The sequence below is a fragment of the Electrona antarctica genome (genome assembly GCF_951216825.1).
Source record: "Electrona antarctica genome assembly, chromosome: 11".
NCBI classification, from domain to species: domain Eukaryota; kingdom Metazoa; phylum Chordata; class Actinopteri; order Myctophiformes; family Myctophidae; genus Electrona; species Electrona antarctica.
Window position 1 is genome coordinate 38,060,939 of NC_136792.1, and position 12,278 is coordinate 38,073,216.

The 12,278-nt window shown below is 41.4% G+C and overlaps 1 protein-coding gene across 2 annotated transcripts; it reads right to left on the reverse strand.

Annotated features, from left to right (window-relative positions):
* Nucleotides 1-515: 515 nt before the first annotated feature.
* eif3k (eukaryotic translation initiation factor 3, subunit K) lies at nucleotides 516-7,907 on the reverse strand. 2 transcript variants are annotated; one of them, XM_079515080.1, is made up of 8 exons: nucleotides 7,702-7,907; nucleotides 7,148-7,246; nucleotides 5,768-5,888; nucleotides 5,046-5,120; nucleotides 4,720-4,786; nucleotides 2,299-2,376; nucleotides 1,001-1,126; nucleotides 516-679 (listed from the first exon to the last, which is right to left on the reverse strand). In XM_079515080.1, the coding sequence occupies exons 1-8, from the start codon at nucleotides 7,761-7,763 to the stop codon at nucleotides 648-650; spliced, it is 660 nt and encodes a 219-aa protein (XP_079371206.1). In that variant the 5' UTR covers nucleotides 7,764-7,907; the 3' UTR covers nucleotides 516-647. The 2 variants fall into 2 exon arrangements, with proteins under 2 accessions (XP_079371206.1, XP_079371205.1); XM_079515079.1 differs by having other exon boundaries at nucleotides 5,046-5,123; nucleotides 7,702-7,905.
* Nucleotides 7,908-12,278: the final 4,371 nt, after the last annotated feature.

The window sequence follows — 12,278 nt, forward strand, 5'->3', positions numbered from 1 at the left end:
ACATAAGTAATATTACTAGAGAACAAAACAAGACCACTGAGCAATCAAGCGTTTGTCACTCTGATTCCAGTCAACAATTTAATACACAGTTAATAAGCCAACAACCTGTTTGAAATAAAATCTACTGAACAAGGAAATGGCTCATTTCTATGAAAAGCAAAAGCTGGGAGTTGATAACTCCTAAGTACATGTAAACTGTTGCACCCTTCTTTGTACCGGGTTGACGGTGGTCTCCAAACCATAAAGGAAAACTGACAGAAAAAGACTTGCTATTAACAACTCAGTGCTATTAGCACTGACGAAGGACCCAGGACAAAAACCAGCTCACTTTGGGCACAGAGCACTTTATTATGAGCATTCAAATTTTGTATTTTCTTAGTCTTCTGTCTAAGGATTCTTCCTTAACAATTTATGAGGTGAACAAGTATTTTTATGCCAGCTGATAGCTCTTAAGATGAACATGTGTATTGAAAACATTCAGCAAATGATCAGGCAAGTAAACCACAAAGACAAAGTCACGGTTGTGAATGATAAATTATCTTTATTGCAAAAAGAGCTCATTCAGAGAGAGAGAGAGAGAAAAAAAAAAGGGTTGGAAAATGCTTCTTCTTGATGGTGTGTGTTGTGTGAATGAATGTAACTGTGTATCACTGAGATGTAGCCATGATGCTGGATACACCTAAGGAGCACAAAACAACACAGATGGAGAAGGAGATCAGTGACGATGAAAGAAGGTGAATAAACAGGAATTCATCATTCAATATCAGTGTTTGTCTTTATATTAAGTCAGTGAACAGAACAATCAATGGTGACACAAGTACACCCTCCTGAGTAAAATATGAGAACCGAGTATATTTAGTAACCCTGTAAAACATCAATGCAACAGCATAATGTAAAATATATATTTTTGCACAATGATGAATACAACAAAGTGACCTGCTAACATCCATCATTAAAGTAGATCAGAATACGAAGAGGAGCTTCAACTCCTTTGACTCACTCTCAAAGTCGATCTTCTCCACAATATTTTTGGGTTTGACACTCTCCTCCTGGTTGTAGATGAAGATCTGTCCTTCCTCGTTCTCTGTCCAGCCGTACTTGGTCATCCACACCTTCACCTGGGTGTCTGGAAAAAGGGGAAGAAAGTGGACTCATGATTAAGAGGTCAATGGTTCAAATAACCTGCATTGATGGTAATCCTATTGCTCGCGATTATTATCAGCTCCTGTACAGTACGGATTACACAATACGACTTTAAATCTCTCAATGGTTTAAGGCCAAAATATATCTCTGACATGCCTTTACATAACTGTTACCATCTCAGCTTGTCTGAGAACGGTCTACTCAACAGTTCCCATAGTTTATCAAAAAGAATGTTGAGGCAGCGTTTTGTCATGTTACATGAAACAAGCTTACAGAAAATGTGAGGCTTATGCCAACTGACTTTTAAACATTTATGTTCTCCAATACCTTAAATTAAAACATATAATAATGACACATTTTAAGGTGTGTATTGTTGGTTCTGATGGAGTATGGCTGGTTCTAAGTACTGTGTTATAGGCACAAGGGAGACCCGACATGGTCTTGTGTAGAGGTTAGTACCTACATATACTTGAGGTACCTGCCAGAGCCATAGCACAATTGACTAGAGGATGAGAGTCCCCTTTGGTGCATGGGTTAAAGTCCCATGTTGTTGATCTATTATGCTTTTATAAATGGCTTTTATGCATTTCAATGCCTTATATAGCAATCTATCTGAATTACCATTGTATATTATTATATATGTGCTCTACAAATACACTTGCTCTGGACAGTACAAGTTAAGGAGCCCTTATACCCTTGAGCAAAAGAACATGATCGCCAGATTCGCCACCAAATGCCCCAGAGCAGCTGCTCACTTAACACCATTAGTCTGTGGTTACATAAGTGAATATGAGTTTATAGAACTTTGTATTAATCATCATTAATACAATCATGATGTAATGTTTTGATGAATAAACAAAAATAATAAGCATTCATTAAATATGTATAATACTTGCAACCAGGTGTGGTGAGAACATGTTAACTTTTAATACAACTTGTAAAGCAGTTTTTCCAGACCAGTGGTGTCCTCCTAGTATGTGCAACAGAGGGACCCGGACAAGTATACACAAGTTTAGGTAACAACAAAGCCAAATCTCTTTTAAAAAAAAAATAGTTCCTTAACCCTCAAGTTGAAGGTGTGCCATTCTAGCGGTCTTAAGGTGTAGTGTTTGACTGGTCTGACTCTATACTGAAATATCAGGTACAAGTTCTTACCGAGAGGGTCTCCCAGCATCTCAGCCAGTAACCGATGTTCAATGTTCTGGTAGGTGATGCCCACTACGTGGCAGATGACTGGAGAGATAGAGATAAATAAATACAATGTTAAAGTACATAGAGGTGGGGCTGGGCATTATATCAATATGATATCGATATTGTGATATGAGACAAGATATTATTAAGATAGTGTTCCTAAAAAAAAGTGTTCTCTTGTGTTCAATGTTTCATTTACATAGGTAGAGGCCTCGTATAAGCCCCTTGGGCTTTTTTGCCTCAGCCTAGCACTTTACCCTTCTTATATTTATATGTTCACTGTGTTGTTTTTTTATACTGTGCTGAATAAATAAATACAAACTTCCTATCGGCCACCAACACCCCAAATATCGGCCATTATAATTTGTTTTACGCCATAAAAGGCAAATAAAGTAAACATGTGAATGCGGTTTCAAATTCAACTGTCAAGTCTGGCACGCACCTCTCTCACTGCACTCTTGTTGACCGAAATAGTTTATACAACAAAGAGCAAAACATATAACTCCCATTAGCATGTTCTTTTGCAGCACAAATCGATAGGACAGCTATACCGATGAATATGACTTGCAGTTGCTGCATTCATTGCAGCCATAGAGCAACGAAGTCTGACGTCACTTTCAGTAGAGGGCACCAACACACAGGTTCATGTATTTTTTTATTTGTATTGAAATCTCCATATAGTAAGAGAAATCTATGAAAATCTGGGAACTAAATCGTTACCAAGAAATGTCTTCACCAATGCGTTTCTAAAGGTGTCTAATAACATGTACTAAAAGTTTGAAATTCAACTCCCGTGGGAAATTGAGTTATTAGCATAATATGTGACCATACCCCATAACATCCTATATAAGGCAAAAAAGTCCAAATTTCATCATTCTTTAAGTAGCATGTGACATATGAAACTAGGGGGTTTTCATGATTCTGAATCCATTCCAAGCATTAGTTTTGCACAAAAAACACTCCTTGGGGGGAAAACGGCCTCACAAACGTGATGAGGTCAGCCCATTTGGTCAAGTGGATATGGCCTAATTTAGCCCAAGGAGTGTTTTTTGTGCAAAACTAATGCTTGGAATGGATTCAGAATCATGAAAACCCCCTAGTTTCATATGTCACATGCTACTTAAAGAATGATGAAATTTGGACTTTTTTGCCTTATATAGGATGTTATGGGGTATGGTCACATATTATGCTAATAACTAAATTTCCCACGGGAGTTGAATTTCAAACTTTTAGTACATGTTATTAGACACCTTTAGAAACACATTGGTGAAGACATTTCTTGGTAACGATTTAGTTCCCAGATTGGTCAAATACCTGAGAAAATGCCCTTACTAATAGGGCGATTTTAGGTCACTTCATATAAGAACTGTGTTTGAAAAATAAACCGACCACCCCGGCCTTTCTGTCAGGGGAGTGGTTGTGCGTCGTTAATGATGTCCATTCATATTTGATACAGCCAGTTTCTGGAGAAAATGGAATTAATGTCACCGCAAAAGCCTTGAAACTACATATGAATGCAATGTCGCTGCTAATATACGTCACGCCCAGCTGTCAACACATTGCGTTCCTGAGATTCCTCGTTGACATAAGCTCAGCTGGTGGTGACTCGACTCGTAGTAACCACGAAACATTAAATATCAATAAAATAAAAATAAAAATAAACGTAATTGACATTCAGTTTCTGTTGTGCGACGGAGAGATGCAGCCACACGCATACCCGGAAATGTAGTCTCTGGGTTGTTTGACTCGTTTCTAACGCTTATTTTGTTACTCTTTGGGTATATTTGTACATTTCCACCTTCAGTCGATGCTTCATATCCATATGAGTGAAAAGGCCGGGGTGATCGGTTTATTTTTCAAACACAGTTCTTATATGAAGCGACCTAAAATCGCCCTATGGATATTTCAATACAAATAAAAAAATACATGAACCTGTAGACTGACGCCCTCTACTGACAGTAGAGGGGAGTGACGTCAGGACTTCGGTGCTCTATTGCTGGCCCGTTTAAAGCCTCGTTGGAAATCAGTGCAACAAGAACATGCATAATATGCACGTTCTATGGAATTCATTTGCATTTTGTGCATGCATTACATTTGCAAAACACAAAGACAAAAATAGCCTAAAACACTGCCCAATAAACAAACAACCAAAGATTGCACTCGTTCAATTGCAGAAGCCTACAATATCATCTGGGATTTTGGATATAAGTGTTGTCGTTTCCTGGTTTTAATCAAAAACATTTAGTCTGTGAATTGTGTGTCATTGCATTAAGGGTGAAATGTATTATAATTTGACAACAGCAGATATTAGGCAATTTTTTGTCACATCATAACAGCAAATCTGTAATATTGTCAGTAAATACTTGATCCAATGCTTGTACTCACACTTGCGTACAGAGTCCTCAAAGCCAGTGATACTATCGATAAGCTCTCTGTTCTCCTCAAGACTTGTCTGTCAAAAAGCACAAGGACACAGAGATTAGGAAGGTTTTGTAAAGTAAGTTGAAGCATGAAAGAGCACAGGGAGGTCAGACCTTTTTAATTTTGTTATATTCAGAGCAGGAAATCAACAACCATGAATTATGCTTGTAAAAAGTGTCCCTGAGCAAGGCATAGAACTCCCAAACGCTCCCCACTCCCTAGGCGCTGTATTAATAGTGTCCACTGCTCCCAACAGTTAGGATGGGTAAATTAATGTGTGTCATACGTACCCAGAAGCTCTGGAAGTGGCAAGTCTCCAGCAGGTTCCCGAGGTAGAGGATCTGCCTGATGGGCCGTTCCTCTTGCTGCGACACAGTAGTCAAGGAAAGGGCCCCGACCCCAAGACAGACCCCACTTCCAATATGCATCCACACACATACATATATTCTTCTGTCGATACACTTGAAAGTTGGGACAACAATCTACTGACTTAGGCGTGATTCATACTCCTATTTTAGAGCCGAATAAAAGTCGGTCCGGCTCTGTAGAGCCTACAATGTGACGTCATTTGAGGTTCGGGGGGGCGGGTACCGTCCTAAAGTCGGCTCTTCGGTGCTACCGAAAATTTCTGACGAGCCGAAATAATTTCGGCACTACAGCGGTAAAATAGGAGTATGAATCGGCCCTTAGGATGATTGCCTAACCAGTAAACCTAATTCTCACCAGTAAATCGGCAATATAATTACAATGAATTAACATCATAACTTTACAACCATATTTTACACAATTATTTCTCAACGATAGCATTCACAATGAGTCTACATGGTATAACCTAAGAAGAAGTCACCATTACTCAGACAGAGTGAGAATAACCATGAATATCCATTCAGAATACACTGAAACCTGTAATAAAACATTGATCAATCAAACCTTGTCCTACAGCAGGCTGCAGTTACAGAATAACAACAACACTCTCAGGAAGGCTGGTGCTGTACCAGTACCAAAATGATACGTGTGTCTGGTCAATCATGCACTTGCACAGAGTGAAGTCAGTGTGGGGCAGGTTGGTCAGGGCCTTCAGAAGGATTATTGATGTCACATTGACCTGGAAATAGGCTGGGTTGAACTGGTACCTGCAAGAAATCAACACTTACGTTTTGTTTTTTTGAGGGGTACTGGAAACTAACACCCCAGATTACATTTTATAACAAAACTACACTTACAATAAAAACTATGCTTGGTATCGAACCAAAATGGTTTTGGGGAACAGTGACATTCTACAAACATTGTATTAAAACTGATAGTAGAACCACACCGTTATTGTTCGAAGGCATCAACTTAAAATAAAAAGTATTAAAAACCTAGACAAATGTAATGTTAAGGAAATTCTAAAAGGTTGGTGTGGAGTAATGTGTACAGTACCAAAACAATAACAACCAAAGTGTCTCACACCTTACTGACCATCAACACAATGTACTACAAAATGAATGGACAAAACATATCAGGGTAAAACTAGCCTTGGCTTAGCCGCAATTTGCAACGCTAGATTTTTTTATAATGGGATGAATCTAGAGTTGCAATACCCTCCATTGACTCCCCATGCATCCAATTTGGTTTGCGATCTGCTTGTCTTAAACGACGTTAAACTCACCAACATTGCAGCTGTAGTCCAAGCTTGAATTATCCTCTTTCAATCTGCCGAGCTTGTTTTTCATAAAAATCCACCGTAGACATGTTATGAGCTACTTTGTCAAGAAATTCTGTGCAGGTGATTCTTTTTCTAAGTGCTGGAGTTTGGAAGCACTCGTCGTATGTCACTGAACGGCCCCTGCGTAACAAAAACGAGTGCTTCCAAACTGCAACACTTAGAAAAAGAATCACCTGCAGAGGATGTCTTGACAGAAAGTAGCTCATAACATCTCTACGGTGGATTTTTATGAAAAACAAGCTCGGCAGATTGAAAGAGGATAATTCAAGCTTGGACTACAGCTGCAATGTTGGTGAGTTTAACGTTGTTTAAGACAAGCAGATCGCAAACCAAATTGGATGAGTGGGGAGTCAATGGAGGGTATTGAAACTCTAGATTCATCCCATTATAAAAAAATCTAGAGTTGCAAATTGCGGCTAGCCTTGTCTTAAGTTGGAGCAAGACTATCATAAATGTATTTGATTGACTCTGACGTTTGCTTGACATTTCCTTATGTATCAGAAAAGCTAATGTCAGACTCAATTAAATGAATCTACTTTAGTCTTGATCCAAGGCTAGGATAAAACAGTATGTTTTTTCCCCCACCACTCAATTTAAATATAAATACTAGGCAGTGAGTGACATGACATATTTCTATATATTATTTACGAAGGGAAGCTACCAGTAAATGGCTACCAGACTCACAGTTTGAGAACAGCCAAGTTAGCCTCCAGATCATAAGAATTCTCTTTAGCTTGTGTCTCCACATAACGCTCCAGTGTAGCAAGGTTTTCTGGGTTGTACCTGGGAAGTGGGAAGAGATTTATTTTGATTAGTTTGTGCAACAGTATGCATTAACAAAATAATTAACAACACTGACTGGACAAGTTGGTACTCGAAATCAGACAGGAACAGCTGTCAGTGCTGATGATAACACTTCAACAGTGGATTTCTGACACACACACACACACACACACACACACACACACACACAACAAGACACATTAGAAGCTAGCCTCAGAAGTTGGCTGTGGTTGGTCATTGTTAGTAGACTTACTTGACACAATACAATTGCTTCAAAACACAGATGCCAAATTGCTCGTATGCTAGATCTCGATGCTCGTAATCATCCCCAGCGTAGTAACATCACTGAGGATACAACCGCATTAGTCCATGGACCAGAGCTACTAGGCTACTAGCTACTAGTTAGCGAGCTAACGAAGCTAACCCGGTATCTATCAGTTTCCCAGGCATCTTACCTATCGATTCCACGTAAGAGCTTCCCTACATTCGCCCTCATCTGCTCGATCGGCGAAGCCATTTGGTCCAAATGTTTATGTTGGTCTTTGTGATGAAATTATGAGTAAAATCCACACGTGGACCCGAGAGCCACAAAAAAGACCAGACGGAAGGAGAATGAGCTCGGAACGGAAGGAACGACATTACGACAAACACCGGACAGGAAAGTAGACGGACCCATTATCTTCTTCTTCTTTTAGCTTTCCGGCAGACTGGACGCCCATCGGCGTATTGCTGCCTCCCACTGTTTAGTTCGGTACTGCACCGTTATACATGCCTTACACCAGGTCTGTATCTGCCAGAAATGTAGCCCAACCCTTCACCACTTCCCCTTGCTGTTCCTCCGGCGGTTTGAGTAGGTTCTGCAGGGAGATGCACAGCAGCCCTGCATCCAGCACTGCTGTGTACATTCCCCTCCTTTCCAATGCATAGTTTGCACACTCCATGAGCACATGCTTTATAGTCTATTCAGCCCCACATTCACATAGTCCAGTGCTGTGCTTCCCAATGCGGGCCAGCCCACTTGCTAGTCCACAGTGTCCAAGTCTCAGCCTCGTCATTATGTCCTGTTCCCTTCTGCCGTTTCCCAACGTAGCCTTCCCTCTCTTAACACTGTCCTGGGAAAAAAAAACTGACACCCCGTCCGGCAGCCGTCTGCTCTGGGTGATCCGGAGGGTGGGGATGTGGACTCCAAACCCCACCTTTTTGCTGTCTGGGTCCATGGACCCGTCTGTGTACACCTGTAGATGATCCGCCCATCTTTCCTGCATCCTCTCTCTCACCATACTAACTGGGTCTCCCCTACCCTCCTCCCTCACCCTGTCCAGAACTTCAAGGTCCTCCTCCACCTTCGGAAGCAGCCACGGGGGAACAGCTGGCCAGATTACCGCCGTGTGTGTTTGTGTGTGTGTGTGTGTGTGTGTGTGTGTTTTTGATTGATTGAAATATTTATTAACAGTTTGCAGAATTACAGTACATTTCAAGCACAAACTCAATACAAAGGCTGTTAACTGTGAGTGGACGACCCAATTAAGCATTACACTTGTTTACAAGAGGGTCCACCATGTTCAATTCATCAAATAAGCGAAAAACTTCGAACCAGCCAGGACTCGAACCTGGAATCTTCTGCTCCGTAGGCAGACGCGTTATCCATTGCGCCACTGGTCCGCTGCGGTTATGTGTATGTGTATGTGTATTTGTCTGTGTGTGTGTGTGTGTGTGTGTGTGTGTGTGTGTGTGTGTGTGTGTGTGTGTGTGTGTGTGTGTGTGTGTGTGTGTGTGCGTGCGTGCGTGCGCGCGTGTGCGTGCGTGTGTGTGTGTATTTGTGTTATAATAATTTAATCTTCCAACCTAATCTGACACTTTCATCTGCCTCATGATGCCAGCCACTGCCCCCTTCTGTCTGTAGTAAGTATAACACAACATATGAGGGAAAAAACGAAATCTTAAAAACAATCAGTTTGTAAAAAGGAATAGGTGGGCCTACTGTCAACTGCATTTAAAGAAAACATGATAGGCCTACATTATTTATTAGTGCAAAATGCAATGTGTAAACTTTGTGTGTTTCTACTTTTTATTACAATTACTTTACACTTTGACCTATAGCCTAGCTCTTCCTTCCTGCAAAGAGATAGTATCAGTTATATCATACAGACAGTATCTTATGTTGTCTTCTTCTTCTTTCAATGAGGCCTATATTTTTTACTATAGAACTTATAGGCTATAGTTTTATAATTCTATCATTGTATTGTTGTTGTATTGTAACATGTGGGGGGGAAGTGAGGGGGGAAAAGCAAATTAATGTGATTAATGTGATGGAGTTATCGACTTAAGCTTTTGTGTACCAATTGTAATGGCTTATCCATGGTAGTGATATATTCCCTTGTTCTACTCATTGAGCCATCAGATCAGGACCATTGTCTCGGACATGGCCTCAGATGGCTCAGATGTGTTCTGAGACAGTTCAGTTGCTTGTGGTTAGCTGATCTATGTCATGCATCTTGTGATCTGTCACATGTGGGTGTTTGTGACAGGGGAGACCTGAGACTGAGTGGAAGATGGATGTCAAATGTGAAAAGATGGTAGCAGAATAGGTGAAGAAGTCGCAGTTTGCACACACCAAGAATACATTTTCAACAGGTTTATTTCTCTACAACATGTCCTGATGTAGAGAAATAAACCCGTTGAAAATTGATTCTTGGTGTGTGCGACCTCTTCACCTATTCTACAATGACGATTTAAGCTGGTAACGCACCATAAGTCAAAGCACGGTGGTCACAAGAACGTTTTCAAATGATATGGTAGCAGAAATTTAGATAATACTATTTTTTGTCGTTTATTGTAAAGCAGCGGTGCATCCAGCTAGTTCTAAAAAATTGTATCAATCATTCTTCATGTTTATTGATACACAGGTTTCTGTAACTAAGTTCATGGGTGGTCCTTTACACATGTTACACCTTAGTTCCATTCTTTGAAAAGTACAGCATCATATTAAAACCAGTAAGACACCTGAGGGCGAGAAGCGACCTCTCCCTAAAGGGCGAGGTGACCGAGGCATCCGCCTAGGTGACAGCAGACTGCTGGGCGAGGTGACCTAGGCATCCGCCTAGGTGACAGCAGACTGCTGGGCGAGGTGACCTAGGCATCCGCCTAGGTGACAGCAGACTGCTGGGCGAGGTGACCTAGGCATCCGCCTAGGTGACAGCAGACTGCTGGGCGAGGTGACCTAGGCATCCGCCTAGGTGACAGCAGACTGCTGGGCGAGCGCTGGCGCTTTGGCATGGCATGGGGGATCAGATCAACATATAGAATGAATTCTGTACTGGCCATGGAGCGTGTCTTGAGCGTACAGGGTTTGATGTGGTCAGATCAACATATGGAATGTCAGAACAGGTCAGCTCCATAAATGGAGATCTAATTAAGGGTGGCAGCGGGGGCAGTGTCTTGAGTGTACAGGGTTTGATGAGGGCCCAGGTAGGGCCTGTTGAGAACTTATAGTTTTCCCCGGCTGCCGGGCGCGACTGCACTAATAACTTTGGGGCAGGCCCGTCTAGAGTTTAAATGGACAGGTATCAGTCAGAAGGGAGACATCGAAATGGAAGGATCCCACTGAGCAAAAGACGGCTATTAGACGTGCGTCTAAAATGCGATAAAACCGGCTAAGGACGTCTATCCTTAGATTAGACGTTGATTATCGGTTGTTTAAACGTCTATATATAGACCGTCTATATATAGACGTATCAATTTAGCCGTTTTTTTATCACATTTTTTGGGCCAATTCATACTCCTATTTTACCGCTGTTTCGGCGCTGTAGTGCCGAAATGATTTCGGCTCGTCAGAAATTTTCAGTAGCACCGAAGAGCCGTCTTTAGGACGGTACCCGCCTCCCCGAACCTCAAATGACGTCACATTGTAGGCTCTACAGAGCCGAACCGACTTTTATTCGGCTCTAAAATAGGAGTATGAATCGGCCCTTAGACGGCCCTTTAGACGAATATTAGACGTCTATTAGACCAAAAAATGCTCAGTGGGATGGATGGGGAAGGATCAACTTATGACATGTCAGAACATGTCAGCTCCATATATGGAGGTCTAAGGGTTTGAGGTTTGAGGTCAGATGTAGAGTTGCTGGCCAATATTGATGACATCATGGATCTCCATATTATGGGCATGTCGTTCCAATATATGGGCTTAATAATATTGATGACATCAGGGATCTCCATCCCTGATGTCACGTGATGTCACGAGGCATGACCATATATGGTCATGATGACCAATCAAACATCTGACTGACCGGAAATGCACGATTTCATAGTAAATGTGACCAGCAGTCGCAATAATAACAGAAAAATCCAGTTTAGTGTATTTTCAAAGTTCTTAGAAGTGTTTACTTAAGAAAACAAACACATTTTATATGGAAAAGACGTGCCATTGTTGTGTTCACAGGTCATTATTATTATGTGGCTGAACAGGAAGCTAAAGGGAGCTAGCAAGCATGAGCAGTTCTGCAGAGTGCACACACGCATGCATGCATGCACACTGTACGTGCACACACACAACACATTTGCAGCACAGAAGAGAAACAAAACCCATAATGAAAACCTCAAACAGCACAACTACAGCTAATCACTCCTCTCTCTCACACACACACACACACACACACACACACACACACACACACACACACACACACACACACACACACACACACACACACACACACACACACACACACACACAAACAAAACTGGATTATGTAAATGAACTGAGAGAACAGAATAAATTGATGAAGGGGTGGAGCAGGTGTAAGGAGGAGTGGTAGGGTGAAGCAGTAGGAAGGTGTTGTTAGAGTATCTAGACTGAATGTTTGAGTGAGTGAGTGAGTGGTTGGTTGAGTCAGGGAGGGAGAAAGAAACAAACAAGAAAGAAAGGACTACAGGAGAAAGAAAGTCTTTCTTTCAGTAAATTCCCAGCAGTTGTAAAATGGGGTTAGTTGTAGAGCCATTTGTGCGTGACTGAGTGTGACTGTGTGTGTGT

Bases quoted from the DNA above. Each gene is read 5' to 3' on its own strand.
- eif3k (XM_079515079.1), bottom strand. From the start codon at position 7,763: ATGGCTTCGCCGATCGAGCAGATGAGGGCGAATGTAGGGAAGCTCTTA. The intron at 5,124-5,767 runs GTATCATTTTGG...ACTACTGTGTCG, and splicing joins GCATGATTGACCAGACACAC to CAGCAAGAGGAACGGCCCAT. The intron at 4,787-5,045 runs GTACGTATGACA...GCTTTTTGACAG, and splicing joins GCCACTTCCAGAGCTTCTGG to ACAAGTCTTGAGGAGAACAG.